We start from the raw sequence: 18,819 nt of genomic DNA on the forward strand, positions 1-18,819 counted from the left end.
GCTATTTAATGCAAGTGTGTATAGTTTGAAAATTTTCTATATTAATTATCTTGTATATAGGGCTAATCGCGCGGTATTTATCGAAATAAGATTAATGTAACTTAGATATCTTGTCTTGACGAATGAATTTGTTTTTGTTGTCACGAGCTCTACAATTCTATGCGCGATTAACGAGTCTGTTCGTGTGCTAAAATAATAGCTCGAAATGTGATAGGAAATGACATTAAAATTGATGCGATCACATCTGACATCGCACACTTTAAGTTTTACGATAAAAATTGATAGTTTTCTACTAGGTTTGCTATTACGAGTTTGGAAACAATCTATTTTTTTATCTACTTTTTAAATGAAAACGACGATCTGCGTCGGTATCGATACACTAGATTGACATATAGCACGTAAAAACATGAAAAAGAAAGTCTCTGGGAGAAAAGTGTAGCAATGTCAATTCTCTGCTTCACAAAAATTTAATCAGTGATTAAATAATTCGAGAAAAGATAATGCGTTACGTAAACAATTATTGACAAAATTATGTCACACGTAAAGTTGATGCAAATGAGATTGAAATCGATATGTTTATACTTTCTTTTTGAGATATTCATTCGAAACATCTTTTTGAAATATTTATTTGAAATTTATTTAAATTTTTAAAATCATTTATATAAATCGCTATATGTACATACATAGTTTTATTAAGCGATTTTTCAAACGCTTATAGATTTACAAGTTTCGAGCATCGCGCATAGAAATATTTATCTTGCGTCAGAGAAATAAAAAAATTGCTATTTATTTCGTGACTGTAATAATTGTGATATTTTGTTACAATTTTTACTTCCAAAAAATCGGTTACTTTTACTATAATAAATTTTATTTGTCGAATGAAAACGCAACGAACGTTTTTGTGCGAAAAAAAAATGGGAGAAGGAAAATAGAGAAATTTTTCTCTTTGTCGTTGCTACTACGAACACGGTAGTAGTTTTAAACAGAAATTTAATCTCGTGACCTAAAAACATTAGTGGGATTGCGCGATGTTTTATATAGACCCCGGAACATGCTCCCATAGCTCTCACTTCGTTAAATATTAATAAATAGATTAAAAATGTGCTATTCTTATGTCGTACGTGTTATAATGTATATTAATCGGATAATGTATGAGCGATGAAATTATAGACCTATTGCGTAAATAGAGGAAATAAATTGATGAGAAATATAATACTTTAATCAATTTCTGTTCTCGACAAGACTGGAAGATCTGACGCATCTCGAGGAATGAAGTTTAAAGTTTTTAACAAAATTCAACAAAATAAATTGACGCATTTAAAAGCTATTTTGTATATCATTTGGTAATTTTTAAAAGATAAAACAAAATTAGATCGCATCTGAATTTACATAAATAGAAAGGAGGATATATTCGTACTACGGTATATAAGATTCCGAATAAATACACAAAGTATTTAATCGATAGCGAATTTAATCGCGGAGAGAGATTGCGCACGATTCGCGATTAACGGTTTGGCTCGACGATATTCATTTTGGCAGTCTGTTGGAAAGCGACATTAATTAAGTGTCTGCATTAATCAGAAATCCGAATATAAGTGTCAAGCGTAGCTTGTATATGTTCTCGGAGACAAAACTGAATCATTTCATCTACGTGATTGTGGCTACCACCCCATATATTACATACAAGCGCAAGATACATAATCGTACATTTGATTTGTATCCAGTACGACTGCGATTGATAATCAGATTTTTCATGAAGATCGCTAAATTTAATGCGCGGGTATAATTTTGCACGAGAGAGCGTTTTGCTTCGTTCAAATCTCTTGCAGTGGTCGATACGATGAAAGGGGGAAAAAAAAAAAAAAAAAAAAAACGAGACAATGAAATACTGGCAGAATCGAGCGAACAAACTGCATTCGAGTTAAGGTCTCTGTCCAGGCACAGGGTCTATTCCGTCAGGAGGCTCTCTACGGCGCGGTAATCAATAATCCAGGTATGCGTATCTTCGGGTTACGTACTCGAATGCGTGTACACACTACCGAACGATGTCGAGATTTTCCAAAATTGCAGCCGCTCATTTTATCTTACTCGTTTTGTCTTTGTTCGTTGAACAAGTGTCAGAGTTTTCAAGTTTTGTATTTTTGTACAGTTCAACTCAATTCCGCAAGCAAAAAGAAAATTATTAGTCATTAGATCGATAAAGGCTAATAGATTTTCGATGTTATTGAAAAGTCGCCGTGAATAATGTCTTTATCTTTTGTAATAATCTTGACAATTAAAATTTATACACGTTGAATTTAAAATTGTTGAAAGCTCGAATTAATTCTACGCACGTTAGATGTGACATTTTAAAAGACAGTTCGACATTCCGGATATGCTAAATTTTCAATTTCTTATCGGTATACAAAGATTTGTAGCTTATTAATAGCGATCGATATAGGACACGTTTCTTAATGAAAATCTAACTTTAAATATCATTTGCGGACAAAAGACGTAATAGAGAGAATTCCTGCCTTATCTTTTTCTTCTTATCGATTGAATTAAGCTGCTACATCTTGCGATTGATAAAAGCGCGCGTTATCGTATAGTATGATCCATTATGATCAATTTTTCAATGGGATTAAGCGCATAGTTCTCTATGCGTTAGTTGTCTATTCAAAATTTGATAATATCAAAATATCACTTATCTGTATAGTTGATTTTATATTAAATATCCTTAACGCAAGACGAATCTATAGGTTTGAAAGATATTTCAAGGATTATTTAAAAGAGAGATGATCATAAATAGCTGGCATCTCTTATATGTTCTCTTCAATCTATGAAAATCGAATGGTAAGAAAGACCTTTTTCACCTTTCGCGTCACGCAAGAAAGTTATGGTATGTCAGAACGCAATAAACTCCCAGTGAACTTTACGTCTTCGATCTTTGACGCCATCCTACATATTCCATATTTTACAGTAGCTTTCTAGAAACAAGAGTGTTTGACTTTGATATACTTAATCTTTATCCTTATCTATGCAATTATATTATCAACGATCTGATATCGCTAAAGATGAAAATTTATATCTTCAATAATATATTGAGGTTTAACGCAATTTATTTCGAAAAAGAAAACAAAAACAATTAGAACAGCTATTACAATGTGTGTCAAATGGTTCTGTACAATTTATCGCATAATTGACGCGTTTATCGAGTCGTCTCTTTTATTATGCATATGTGTGCTGTATTTGTGCCGCAAATAATTATTAGATTACGCTTATCATGATTATGTATTATTAAATAACGCTATCGAGCAGTATTTTGATAGATCGTTTTCATCCTATACATACATGTATATTTCATTTTCATAATAAATTGCATGACGCGTACAACACTGCGATAATAATCATCCATTAAGTTAATGAGAAAGTTTACTCTGTGTGTTGGAATTAATTATTACTCTACTATATATTTTTCAAACGCGTAAATTACATTGAAAATATTTATTACAAGCATTTCACCTAATATGTTCTTTACATAGTCTTCTTTTTTTTTTTTCGATAAAATAGAAAATAATTTGCGCTAATCTTGAGAAAAAATATTTTGTACTTTTTCCAAAATTTACGATTGCATACAGAGTTATGCAACGACGCGTTTAAAATCATCCATAATCCGTCAACGCATGGAAACTCGTCATTTGATATTTATGGGGGAGATGGAGCGTGTCCGCGTTATATCGAAAATGTATAATATATCAATATTGACTTTTTCAGTTGACGTAAAAAAACGCTATATTAAGAAAAAAATCACATACGCAATTATCTTTTAATAAAAGTATTTATATATCACAGAGATGATGCAATTATATATAAAAAATATCGTTTATAAATGAAAGCTTTTAGGAAAGGTAATTGTCAGCTGCGCGCGTGCACAATCAAAATACAATACTATTGTATTTATGATGTTTGTATACGCGACGCGATAATCATACCGCATCAAAATATGTACTTTAATATACTTTCTTCCCGTTGGCAAGCAGAAACATTTGAAATCTTGAGAGATTTGTTATACGATGTCGAATTGTTCGAGTTTATGATTCTGTTGGACGATTTTACGAGAGGATTGTCGAATATTTTGCTCTGGAATATTGAGGTTGAACAAAGTTTCCGGAACAACAGGAATAACTAAAGAGTATTTTAGATGATAAATTCTTGGAAACATGTGCCATTTTCCCATTAAAAGTCATTTTTATATCAATAATATTATCTTTTCGCAAAAGAAAATGCTCGTATTGTAATAAAATACGGGATGATGGAATGTCATTTCCATCGGGGGAATAAACAGTTGATTAAAAATTTCTATACAAATTTAATAATTTCCGATAATTGCAAATGTGTAATCGTTATTACTATGACTATCGAATGGCTTATATTATGCATGTAAAGTATAATTATATGTCGCAAGACACAAGAGATGGCCAATATTCGCAACGACTTATTTATCGATCTTAATAACTTACATCTCGAGTCTCTTTTGCCATCAAACGCCTTGCTGACGCCAGAAAGACATATTCATCACTTTGAACTAATAAGAAAATGACAAGGAGAACTTGTGCCGAAGCTAATTTTCGAGCTATTATTTCCCCTTTGGTCGTCCCCGTCCAAACCGATTATGTATGTACGGCCAAGCGAATCAAAATAGACGTGCCTGCGCATGAATTGGCCATTGTCCAAGATTCGATTTAATTACATTGCTATTCTCTAAACTATACAGTTTTATGTATGGCTATATATATATATATATCTTTATATGTTTTTATATAGAGTTTTTTTTAAACTTCTCTCTCTCTTATTGTAATTCTACTTTTAGATTATTTATATAATCTATACGATTGTATAAATATATATAACGATATACGTCACGATATCTATATATCTGATGAAATATGTGGAAACTCAAAAAAGAAATTAATTTCTTTAACTCTAATAATATATATATATCTTTTATTTTTTCTTGTAAATTTTTTAATCAAGATAAGTTTTCGATATATCCGATAATTTTGATATAAAATTGTTTTTGATGACTTTTTTGATACCGTATCTTCTCATAAGTATTGTTTATCCCATTTTTTTTTTTCCATTGTGTTTACTCATATTATTTATATTATCGCAAAAAAGAGCTTCAATATGAACTTGATCGAGTTTGTTTTATCTTGTTTTCAATCGTCAACGTTTATCATTTATCGTTTAATCAGTTTTCATCTCGTGTAAGTGTATCGATTAATAATAAAGTGACGTAAGGAGAGGGAAAGAAGCAGAAAGAAGATTCTTGGTTGTGTAATTTGCAAGACTGCGGTTTGTTGCCCGAGGAACGAAGCCATATCAATTCCTTTAATCACATTTATTCAAAAGCCACCGATCGTTTTTAATAAATGAGCAGTGTGCCGAGAGTCATTACTTTATGCCGTTACGATGTTATGAATGAGATCGGTATATTCATTCCTCTTATTATACAGTAATAAAGTTTTACAAAATCGCAAAAAAAGAAAAACGTTCTACAATATGGAATTGCAATATGCATGCTATTGATTGTGAATATAGTATGATTTCTTAACAGAGTTTTTTGTCTTTGGAAATTTAGTTTTCTCGCTATAATATTTAACAATGAATGTATGTACTTTCACCCACAATGATTCACGGTATAATCGCGCTTGACAAAGACTCGATTCTCTTGTCTAGGTTTAATGTCAATGAGTTAACGATTCGTGATGAGAGATTATTTCAATATATATATAATATATATTATACAAATTATTCCATAACGTTGTTAAATACAATGTATTTGATGAAGCTTTTTTAATTTACGCACTGTGTAATACAATGTAAATTAATTTATATATACATACGTGACATTGCAATGCTCTAATAACTGCGATAGTATCCATTAAATTAATGCATTTTTTAAATGACGAGATGAAACGCGGATGCGCGATGAGAGATTAATACAATATATTGTATAATCGATGATATTATATGGATGATATCTCGGTTTCGAATATTTCTGAGTCGCCTATTTTGTCGTATTCGTTTTCCGTATAATTATAAGAGTGCTTGAGGAACGCTTTCTGATAAATATAATGGTTCTTGATTATACCGCTTGTATTTTACGCGCGATCGCGCCTTTGCGGCGGTTCTCTAGCATTTTGCCGACGTCTAACTTAGTTTTCGTCGGGGTTTGCCGGACCATCCGGAGTTTGCATAAAGCTGCTCAGGAACGCCGTATTGACTCGGTCAACTTTAGCACTTTCGGGACATCGTACGAGCAACTTGCTGTCAGACTTGCTGGAAATGGATACACTTTAGCCTAGTAACGATAGAGAGATATTAGTTGTGATATAAAATTTTCCACGTGTTATATGAATATAGTGTCATATAGTATACGTAATCGCGAAAATGGCGAGAAAGAGAGATATATTATTTGCAAAAATGTAAATAAAAATGTAAATTAAAACAAGAGACGGATATGAATTTTGCTCTGTGTACTAAATGCATACATTTCGCCATTGCCTCGCAATCTTGTGCATTATTCAAGCGAAATATAATAATTCATATACGTTCGCATATGTTATATTCGCGTCTATGTTCGCTTATCCGATTACGATGAATAATTTCAGAACCCCCCCCTCCCCCCCCCCCGACCCCCCCACCCCCTCCCGACCCCTCATATCACGCGCCGTCGCATCGATACGCTCGTATTGTCGTTCGTTTAAAGGTATTTTTCGAAAGTGATAGCGCTCCGCTAAATTATTATTTGAAAATGTGCGCGTATCTCTACGTCGTACAGATCATGACAATCGCAAAGTGGAACACTTTGACGAGATTCACGATTAAATTTTTCACGAAATTCTGTTTATGAATTTTACTATACACGTTTGTATCATGTTGGCGCGTTTCTGCATCATATATCAATCTTGCCAAAATAAAATTACTTTTGCAGTCGTGCGTGTAGCCTTTTATTTCCGATAAAGTATTCTCGCGATTAATTTGCGACACGAGATATACATTATGTAAATAATGTTGTTCTCTTTAATATCACGCAATTAAGATGATGACTTAATATCATAAAAGAAAATGATGTTAGGACTCTTTGAAATGTCGATTAAGTTGAGGGTTATTTTATGTCGGATATCTGGTAAGAGACTGCTGGTATTCTTATCGAGGGGAAAATTGTAAAATATCACTTATTAGGTATAATAGAGATATATAAATTTGCAGAGGTAATGAATCGTGTATTTCAAAGAGCGTAAAGTAATAATTAATTTGATATAAAATTTTAGATTTCTATTTTTACTCTTCTCTCTGTCTAAAATTATAAAAGAAATTAATTATAATAAACGTAACTGAGAGACTTTTCTTTTTTCTTGAAATGAGAAAAATATGATTTACATTACCTATTGTATTCTTTTATATTATATTGCGCGCAATTGGATTTTGCGCAGGCGATTGTTTTCGGCCAAAATGTCTTTTGTTCGTTGCCACATGTCGTCGAATAAGAGGATAACAAAATTTTCCTAGGGTTGATATTCGATTGAGACGATTTATTCGCAGAATTTCGTTTTCCTTGGAAATGAATACCGATACATTTTTGGCAAAATACCTTATTGCAAAGGCTATACACACACACACACACACACACGCTCACACATATACATAGTAAATAATCAAATTATAATAACAAAATATAAATTTTAAATAAAATTATATCCTTGTTTAAATTTAATACTTTGCATTTAATTGGTATTAAATGTAAGGATTAGCAGATGGATTAATTTTAAATGTGACACTATATATATATATATATTGATAGTGCATCGAATAAGCTACTGTTTGATTAATTATTAACCGTATTATGCATATAATTAGGTTTGGATCTCGATTCAGTAGACTTGCGACTCGACAGAGAAATACGAGACACGTTGCGTTGATCAATAATAAATTTTATATATTGTATTATTTTAATTAACAATAAGTTAGGAATTTTTATTTATTATGCTAAAAAAGATGCACCGTTAAATTATTATCGAATCAATAAATTGATCTTTTAAATAATCGACAGCAATATAAAATCGTAAATATAGCTAATTTGTTTCTCATTTCCGTTGAATCTCTAAACGAGGTGAGCGTGGTGTTCGCGTTTAGAAACACTTCAACTTGCGATTAGCATAATGGGAACTTGTTGGTAACTCGTACGCGATCGATCGGCTATGAGACTAATTCGCAGACTATACCCAAGTGCTACCGATCGATAGTTACTCCGCTACCACGGTTTTACCGCAGTGATATACACGGCCTTACACTTCGTAGCATTACATTCGACGAATTAATGTAATTACGGTGGTGACGATACGCGTTCGATTCCGTGATATAACATTCGCCGAGCTGCACCATTACACACGACAAGACGGATACGCGTACGATAATTACGTTGTCATCAAAGCCAATCGGCATGAAATATAGTGGCACGTGTAAATAGAAATATTACATTTATCGAAATCGTGAAACTTTCATTTTATTTTCAGCATCTCGCGATTTTATGCATATATAAAAATTTATACAAAACATTTCCATGCATTTTTGTACGTAATAAAAATTGTATATATATATATATATATATATATATATATATATAGATATCCAAGTATTTTTAGCGATATCGAGATTTCTGTCTCACGTGCGATTTTTTGACGGTTTGATATTTATGATATTGGATAATACATAATAAAGTGAGTTTCTCTAAAAAAGCTGCGAAACAAACCACGTTCGTCAATCGGATAATAATAAGATATGCAGACAATTTCGCAAAATTAAATTGTTACGAAACAAAAATTTATACAAAAATTCCGCAATAATTTTCCACCTCGCTCGCGTTGATCGATGATCGTATACGATACAAATGCCATCGCGCGTATTTGTGCGCTTTGTCCAGAAACGATGATGATGATGATGATGATGATGATAAAAATGCTATCTTTTGTTTACTCTTTTTTTTTTTTTTTTTTGCGATTGCAGTTGCATCTCCACCGGACAGACGAGTCACGAGGGACGATATTGGAGTAGCTTCGGCCGGTGCAGCGGCGAACAACGCGACCGCTACCAGCTGCAGCGGTTCGAGCGGCGCAGCTTCCACGAGGCCGCGCAATCCTTCCTCCTCTCCTGGTCGAAATGGTCAACTCTCCAGTAAGTTTTCCAAGTATTACCTGCCCGAGGTACTACACTGCAACGCTTATCGAGCAGACATTTTTACAAGCGTATTTCTTCAAAAAATAAAGCTTTTCCTATTCTTTTTTCTTTTTCCTTCTTTTCTTGGACATATCTCGACGCACGTGGGAGATCGCGACACTTTTATTGCGTGAGCAAAGTCTGTGTTTCAGAAATACTGCTAACATTGCAAGGTGATTTATTATAAATGAAAAAAAAAAAAAAAAAAAAATTGAACGTAATATTGATAAGAATATCGAAGATAATTTTATGAAAACTGTATGCCACAATTTTCCTATGTAAAAGAATTAAATTTTATGTGTAAAATTTCTATTTAAGTAATTTTATTTATTCGTACTATAATATAATATTTTTAATAAAATTACATTTCCACGAAAATGTCATATTATTTCTGCGTTATGCGAAATGAATTTCTGCTACGAGTGAATTTTTTTAAATGTAATAAGAGAAGAGTTTACTTTCATAGATATCAAGCGTATTTATTTTTCATTGGTTTTATGACTTCACTTATATACATATATATATATAATAAAAATTTACGAAATATTTATTTTAGTTTGTAATATATATTAAAATACCAACTAATTAATTAAAAATTGTTTTCGTACTAGCGCGTGACGGGATGGTCTTAATTATATCTTATGTCACGTACAAGCTATATTACGGATGCTGTATTGCTCTTTATTTTCTATTAATGATTTACAACGTTATTCCGGGTAATGCGCCGGTCTCTTTGTTCGCGGAAAGATTTCTCCGTGATTTAGGGTACGATTGAATCTGGCTCCATTGAATCGCTCCAGTTAATCGAAGCGATTACATTCATTGTGTTTCAGAACAGGGCACTTTGACGATAGTACGCCGAAGTTCTGGCAAAAGCAAAAGCATTAGCAGTGGAAGTTTCGAAAGTTCTCCACCGTCGCACAATCCCGACACTCCGTATTTATCGAGCCAATCCGTCGACCTCGATGAGATCCTCGATAATGTCGATCTCTCGACGGACTCGCTTCCCGCTGTTGACACTCCCGACGCGTGCGACAAAGCTGCTCTCAGGTATCATATCGCATTGCAGGTGTTAATGGCTTTGCAAATGCGACACGTGTAATAAAATAATTTATCTATCCGCGAATCATTCATGGGCTTGTGAAAATCATATTATGAAAATCAATTTATATGTCCGAGTGTCAATTAATTACGTTATACTTTTTCTACATATCCCCGTAACGTTTCTGTCCAATCTTGCGTTAAATATTTTATTCAACGCGAGATTAAAATCCCGCGACAATCCTGTGGAAAAAAAAAAATATCCGCCCCTTCGAGCATCGAAGAGTTAAATACAATTACGTTAGCAATCTCGACTTGTCGCGCAATTATCGGAAAGCGATCGGATGCGAACGTCTAGTTTAGAAAGCGCGTTATCGACGCGCAGAGAACAAACTCCGAGGATACCTCTCTTTTGCAGATTGAGGTGTTTATTGAGGCAGCTACAACATGGGGAGATATCCGCCGAACTGCTTCAACGAAACTTGCATTATGCAGCTCGCGTACTCGAGGCCGTTTTCATCGACGAGACCAAGTAAGTTTCTTTACACGAGCGAGAGAGAGAATACTGAGTCTCTCGTGTACAAAACTCTCGTGCAATGCAAAAGGACCAATGGTCTATATACTCTGTATGATTATTTCAAGTACCTATGTTTTCTTACGCCGAAATTTACAGACACTGCCGACACGCTATCGCCTCCACGTCCCGCACCTCGCGGTTCATTAACAATTCTCTTTTTATAGGCACTATCGATATCATAATTGTCGAGAATTGTCGAGACGACAAGATTCAAATGTTGATTCATGGTGTATAGTTTATCGATGCGATAGCACTTGGTTTGTGTTTCGATGGAACGTAGCCGATCGTGTTGCGTTTTACATAACGATCATTAATCGATTCGATTATTATTGAACGAGATATGACTTTAACAGCAGGATCGATTACGCGGTTAATCATTTATTAATTATCGATCGACACAGGAGTCGCGCAGCGTGCAACTTTTAATACGCGCGGTTCCTGTTTCATTTGCCATAAGCGCAACTCAAATTCAGCGCGACCTTCTAGCTTCGCGTTATAAGGAGCCTTTCGTTCTCGCGATGCGTCGTGCCGGATGAAACTCACAACCCCTGTTCGGGGGTCATTCGGCGATCAAAGGGACAGCCAGGAGCCAGTTATAATGTACACAAAGGCCCCTGAATGCGCCCAAACGAGATCGATCGTCCGCGTGATAAAGCATCAAGCGCGCCGATGAGTCAAACGTTACATAGCGACAACGTTATGACAAAGCTTGTCTAGCTTCTCTAACCGAGATCGTCTCTCTAGGTTTGTTGGGGAGGAGTCGATGTCGGATGTCGGCGCCTCTTTAGCTCAGTGGTAGAGCACTGGTCTCGTAAACCAGGGGTCGTGAGTTCAATCCTCACAGGAGGCAAGTGAATTTTTGTCGTTAAGGTTCCTAGTTCTTCCTAAATTGTCGTCGTATCGATGCTACGACATCGAAAGCGAGAAATTTTATCAATTTTTCTTTTCCTACGAAATATTAAAATGTTAAAATGAATTAGTTTTCTTTATTTCTTTCTACGTCAACATTTACGCGTTTCATAATGTAAATTGGTCTCTGATCCTTTCAATTATTAACAGATGATTGTAAATTCTGATTAACTTAAAAGATTTCTATCATTTCTCGCTTTTGATTGCAGAAAGGAAAATAAAGAGCCTTAACGATTCTCCATAATATTAGTTTCTTTAATGCTAATGGAAATACAATATATTTGAAATACGTATATATCAAATTTGCATCTTTGATAATACAATTTAATGATCATTACTGCTATCGCGCCAATAAAGTAATTGTCGCGATTATTAATTTGCGTTATTCATTCAAAAATAATTACGAATTATCGTATATAATTTCACAATTGTTCAAAGAATTTTGTTCTCGAGCGCGCATCTTTTACTATACACTTTGCATCGCGACAAAATATTGTATCTTATGCATCGAATGTATGAAAATTGCAAGCGGGCGATCGCTTGCAACTTCATATACCTCCGTGCCATGAAGATTATGACAAACTCTTGGAATATATCGCTTGAATCTGAACGCTTGATGGTTCTTTTTTTTTTTTTTTTTTGAATTTTCCATTTTCACGCACCTGCGATTGGTGTGGGCATTGCAACAAAAGTACGATACATATCACGATGCAATCCTTCATTTCAGCAATGATCGTCATCGGAGAATTCTATGCCGTGAAACACGACGCATCGAGAATTTATCATATTTTGTTCTATCAGAGATTAATGTATTTTGATCTATTAACATTAATGGATATTCGTCGAAAATGAATAGCGCGATGCCACAAACGTCGATATCGAAAAGAAAGAAGGAGAAAAAAGGAGAGAGAAAAAGAGAAAAGCTTTAATCTTGTATTATCCTAATCTTTTTTACACATGAACTAACAAGCACTACCGCAGGGTGAGTTCAGGGAATGAGTGCGCTCGGTCATCACGTAGGGGGGCGGGCCTGACGTCTTCATCCCTAGGGGGCGGCTTGGAACCGGACGGACCACAGGGCCACGCGGTGGTAACCCAGAAACGGAAGCTTCGCACCCCCGTATGGGCAAGGTTGCGAAACATTCACATTTCCAACCCTCTTACGACTCCCGCACCGTTTGTCCCTCCATATGATATGTAACATCTTCCTCCGACTCTTCTCTAGTTTCCTTCTCCCTTTCCTCCCTTTACCCCCCTTCTTTCTCTTTTCTCTCCTCCCCCGCCCACCGATTTTTCCGCCGTCCGTGCCGTCGACGCTCTTTCTCGTCCTCTTTGTCGAACGATAGGTTCGCGTTTGCGCGTCTCGCGAGAGGCGAGAGATTTTTTTTTTTTTTTTTTTTTCCCCGAGAATAATAGTTGGTAATCGCGGCGATAAGCGACGAACTTAAATTTCGTTTACTTTTTCGTAATAATGTACATATTTTTGCTAAAATTCGACAAATTTTACAGGTGCATCTCGTTGACAATAAAATATTCCATTTGTTTTCCAATATTTTATTTTACATTTGTGACATTTAATATATTATATAATATTTTATTTGCTCTTCATCCCATCTCTGTTTCTCAATATTCATCGAACCGCGTTAAATGTCAATCTACCAATACTCATCGCAGACTCATCGAATTTTGCGCATAACTTGAATAACACGATCGACAATCGATCAGCATCGCGGAAATGTAACGATGAGATGTTTGCTAGATACGACGTTTTTTTCTTTTTTACGGACTGGATAAAAAATTGTCATTATTACATATCGTAATATAATTGACGTCCCAGGCTTTCCTATATTAAACGGATCGTTTATTAGCGGATCGATTACCATTAAAAATGTTACTCTTATATTTTAATTCGCGTACTCTTTTTATAACTGTCACCCGAGTTGTCGCTCTTTTCCGTAGAATACCAACTAATACGTTTCGTTATCTTTTAGCGAATATAGCTCCTTCGTACGTTATCTATCTAGTCTAGTTTATGTGCACAGAAATTAAAACGCATTACGTAGCTATGCGTTCTTTCGTTAATAAGCATCTTTCAATAGTCGAAAAATACAGATATAACACTCGAGATACAAGACAATTAGCATGTTTCTGCAAATTGTTGCATCGATTAGTAATCGTCTATATCTATATATATATATGTAGACGATTCTTCTAAAACTACTACTATCAAAAATATTTGTTACTCGTTTGGGATTGTCGACACGGATTATTAGTCCAGTATAGTTGACGCGCGATTAAATTTTCGTGTTTGTCACGTGTGAACGATCGTCGAGATAACAATGACACTTAATTGTTTAGTATTTTTCCTAAATGTTGAAATCTCTTATTCGTTTCGAGACACACGAATTTGTATAAATAATGGGACGATGCGCGACAGGGAACATCAATTCCGCATCATTATTTATCGACAATTTTTAATTTTTATTTCTGCATCTTGTGCGCGAACGTTGAATCTAGATGAGAGGATAAAAATCGACGAGAGGAATGATTTCTCGATCACGAGGCTCAAACGACACTTTCGAACACAGCATGAAAAACTTTACTCTTGCCTTGCCTTGTCTATCTCTCGCTCCCTATCTCTAGTCTACGTCTTTTCTAGCGTCTTTCTAGGTGTAACCTATACGATTTGTCCGACGTGTCTGCCTGCCGTGCAACATGCATCGTTTTCACGATAATCGATCGTTTCTAACTGGTTTAGCATTGTTCTTGCCCGAGAAAGGGAGGAGTGCATGTATATACGTTTATCGCCAGGCGGTCTTCGATAATAAGCATCCCTCGTAAATCTATCGCGGCGTGTGGGGGAGTGACTCGAAAAATGCTAGGAGAGCGGTTACGAGGATGTCTATCCCGGGAACTGGAATCATCAGCCAGAGCGTACGAATGGCGGAGGGCGAATAAAGAGGGAACATTTTCAAGTCACCCCACGCAGCAGGCATGCCAGGGATGTTTGCTTGATGTAGCAATACGCTTAGATCGATGTGAAACCTTTCAATGTGATATATGTTTTTCCTTCGTGTTTCACGTTATAGAGACGCCGATCGTGTCAAGTCAGCCGCCACGTGTCGCCCGGGTGTACGCCGTAGGTTCGTTTCATCCAAAATTTTCACTTAGCGCGAGCGTGAATCGCCAAGATACGCCAACAAGGAGATATCGCTCTCTTTTGCTCTCCGCACTTTGAGCTTGGCGCCTTATCGAGCTCCTTCTGCATGAAAAATCGCTCACGCGATCTGCGCGAGACCTTGCTATATCTATATAATATACAATATCACTTTGTTCGCGGGATCAGGGTTCATTTTTTTTTATTTTTTTTTTATTTTTTAAGTATTGCAGGGCGCACTAAGACGGGGTTATATACTTTATTCTATTCGATACTCGATAAAATTACATAAGTTTTTATGACATAACAATTTTAAAGGTAAAAGACAAATTAAGCTTGAAACGTCTAAATGGATAGTTGTGTTTATTGTTTTAAAAATTATTTTCACATAAAAAATTTTTATCAGTATATATAAATTTATTTATAAACTGTGTACGTTTATATAAAAGCTTTTTGCAAAGTTTGTGATAGAAAAAATCTGTAAGAGATGCGCATGCACATGCTTTTCTACGAATGACTAAATCTATAAGTATTGTGTTTATGGCAAAATTCTAATATTTACCATAATTCGTCATCTATGTATAAAATATCGTGAACGATACATACCAATTATTTTCTCTTAATATTTTCACTAATTGTTATAATTGTATTATTGTGTTATTAATGGTATCGATTAATCCAAATTTTCGCACTTTTCCACCGATAGCGATATCTGGATGTTTTGTGTTTTGTGTAATTTGCAGTCGAAATCGATGGATACGTCGGAGATAGACTTTCAAACGAAATAGCGATACATTTCGCGGATTGTAGCATTATTCTTTGCATTATTATTGACCGTTGCAATAATATATTGGCTTACCGAAGAATATTATCGAAATTATATTTGCCAAGATAACCGACCTAGCTATCGTTCAAGCCTAATAAATCATTGTTGCGATCTGTGCACCGCACTGAGATCGTTTGAGATCGAGACACGTTCGAAAGAACGCTGCGGTTCATTAGAATCGTTCAGTTTTTACACAAACCCTCGTTCCGCTATCCTCATATATGCATATATATATACGAACACACATCAGATTCACTCGTTTCGTATACACTCACGCTATATTTCTGTCCAATTCGCACTTTCTCGTTAAACTGGTGTGATTGGTACGACTTTGGTTGAATCGATCGTCGATATTTAAATACTTGATTTAATTGCAGCGTAAACGCTTTAGGAAATGAGTTAGGATTACGCGCAGAATATATATATATATATAATTCTAAAAAAAGTTATGAGAAAAATATTAAAAATATTTTACTTTGGCTTATTATACATACATATATTCAAATTTCTGTATGATGAAAAATTTTAACAACGTGAAAAAATTTTTTGGTCAAATATTCTTTTTTATAAATCTAGGATACATTCTGTGTATCTCGTATACTAATTTATGAAACGTAGCATAGCGTGAAATATCGATTAAAAGTCTCGAACGTAATCTCGATTCACAATCATCAATTCATCTTTGCGATTCACAAGTGAATAAACAATAATTTCGCATAATTCGTTCGCGGTATTCGCGCAAATTTACGATAAATAATCGCGTTTCTGGCAATCTGTAGAATCACAATTTTCGTGATAGGGAGCGTAAATTAATATTGCAAAATATAGAACAGTACAATATAGATATTAGTCGGTGCAAAGCAAGCTTAAATGCAATGATTTTAGTATAATGTTCATCTTTTTTTTCTTTTTTTTTTTTCGAGGACATCGAGCGTCTCGGCTCGATCGAACGCGTGTAACGAAGGTAGGCCGGATTATGATCGCGCCGAATATGTTAGCGCGTCAGCTTGATCGCCGATCTAACATCGCGTCTCGCGATTCCCTCCCTTAGACGGCTGGCGGACGAAGACGATGAGCTGTCAGAGGTGCAGCCAGACGCGGTACCGCCGGAAGTACGCGAGTGGTTGGCGTCAACTTTCACTAGACAGCTCGCCACCACGAGACGGAAGGCTGACGAGAAGCCGAAATTCCGCTCGGTCGCGCACGCCATCAGGGCGGGCATATTCGTCGATCGGATCTACAGGAGGGTCACGAATACCGCCCTCATGCAATTTCCGCCGGAAGTCGTGAAAGTGCTTAAGGTAATCCTCGCCGGCGCGGCGGTTGAAAAGTTGGATTGAAAGCGAGTAAATTTTTAAGAAACGAAACACATTTTAAATATGAATCTCGAAAAGAAGAAAGTTTACAATGCATTCAACGCATCTTTCTAATCTGGTCTGATCTACTAACATTTTAATTCGGTACATTTCGGAGATACGATAATATCTTTTCATCTTTGATCTTGATTTTTTCTTAAATTGAATCAGTGGAAATGTCACTGATTAAAGCTGTGACAAGATTTAAGTACTTTACTGATTTTCAGTGAAAACGCTCAACCTTTACTCCTCCGTCTTACATTTCATTGATTATGGTACCAAGATTTTACGGAAAATTCAGCCCCTGTCACTCATTGATTCTTCTCAGTGAGATTTCAATGATAATACATTGACTTTATTTAAGAGATAAAGAACTACTCGTATTACTCGGTCAATTAGAGAAAAGAGGACTGTAAATTAATCGTGGAGATCGATAAAGTTATTACGAGAGGGGAAGTTGTCCTTAAAATTTTATAATTTTAAATTGCTCGCTTTACTGTTTAAGACTTTAGACGATTGGTCGTTCGATGTGTTTTCCTTGAACGAGGCCGCCTTGGGCACACCAGTGAAATACTTGGGCTACGATCTTCTCAATCGCTACGGTATGATTCACAAGTTTAAAGTACCTCCTGCAATTCTGGAGTGCTTCCTCGGAAGAGTCGAAGAAGGATATTGCAGGCATCGAAACCCATACCATAACAATCTTCACGCTGCCGATGTTGCGCAAACGATGCATTATATCCTATGTCAAACGGGTTTGATGGTGAATATCTCTTATGAGAGATACTTTAGATATACGTCTAATATAATTTTTTTGACATTATATTTTCGAATTATATATCCCCGATATGTGTAACAAGAGACAATAAATATGTATTTTTAATTTTGATTGATTATATTTGAGGGATTTGCGTGAGTAATTATTATAAAATTAATAATATTTTAAAGTGAAAATTTCTCCAAGTTTTTCATCTTTTATAAATCATTCTTTAATTTACTCGCACGTATAAGGAGGTATTAGACAATTAATATAAATACAATTACTATAAATGTATACTTCCCGGCAAGAATATTAATAAAAAATCTCATCTCGTGATATCTCCTCGTCTTTAAAAGAGTAAAGATCATGAGATACGGTGTAAATAATGGGAAAGAAAACGAGATCTCTATCGGTTGATTAGTTTAGCAAAAAAAGGTATTCTTTCCGTTCGATTTCATCCTCTACTGTTCGTTCCTTCGACGATTCTTTTAACGTAAGATTATCTTCAGCTGATTATATTAATTGTTACAGAATTGGCTGACCGATCTCGAAATTTTTGCCACTCTCGTGGCAGCTATTATTCACGATTATGAGCATACTGGGACCACAAACAATTTCCATGTAATGTCTGGGAGCGATACAGCGCTCCTGTATAATGATCGTGCCGTGCTGGAAAACTATCACATCTCGGCCAGCTTTCGGTATGCGAAAACTTGATTTTGCGATTGGCTTTGTTCTCCCGGACAGTTTATATACGAAAATTGTATATAGACAAATCTTATCTCTTAAGAATTATTAAAAAGAGACCTCAATTAAAATTAAGAATTTTAATAATATCTATTGAAAACACACGCGCGTAATAAACAATATTAGACAATCTTTTAAAAAATTTTTCTTAGGTTTTTTGATTTAAATAACTCTCTCTTTTCTAATAGA

General features: G+C 35.1%; 1 protein-coding gene and 1 non-coding gene across 14 annotated transcripts in view; both read left to right on the forward strand.

Moving 5' to 3' along the window:
- Positions 1-18,819, forward strand: part of LOC138934473 (dual specificity calcium/calmodulin-dependent 3',5'-cyclic nucleotide phosphodiesterase 1) — an 81,788-nt gene that overhangs the window by 57,869 nt on the left and 5,100 nt on the right. For 10 of the 13 annotated variants that reach the window (XM_070298243.1, XM_070298244.1, XM_070298251.1 and 7 more), the window contains 8 exons: positions 9,049-9,216; positions 10,092-10,308; positions 10,718-10,831; positions 12,767-12,916; positions 14,875-14,928; positions 16,820-17,069; positions 17,629-17,886; positions 18,415-18,584. In XM_070298243.1, coding sequence (XP_070154344.1) covers positions 9,049-9,216; positions 10,092-10,308; positions 10,718-10,831; positions 12,767-12,916; positions 14,875-14,928; positions 16,820-17,069; positions 17,629-17,886; positions 18,415-18,584 — 1,381 coding nt within the window. The remainder of the gene's footprint in view (positions 1-9,048; positions 9,217-10,091; positions 10,309-10,717; positions 10,832-12,766; positions 12,917-14,874; positions 14,929-16,819; positions 17,070-17,628; positions 17,887-18,414; positions 18,585-18,819) is intronic. The other 3 variants (XM_070298242.1, XM_070298252.1, XM_070298253.1) reach the window with 3 other exon arrangements.
- Trnat-cgu (transfer RNA threonine (anticodon CGU)) lies at positions 11,655-11,726 on the forward strand. The gene has a single exon. It is a non-coding gene; the product is annotated as a tRNA-Thr (tRNA).

The sequence above is a fragment of the Polyergus mexicanus genome, unplaced genomic scaffold, assembly GCF_030449975.1.
Source record: "Polyergus mexicanus isolate NDT 795.1 unplaced genomic scaffold, iyPolMexi1.0 SCAF_7, whole genome shotgun sequence".
Classification (NCBI taxonomy): Eukaryota; Metazoa; Arthropoda; class Insecta; order Hymenoptera; family Formicidae; genus Polyergus; species Polyergus mexicanus.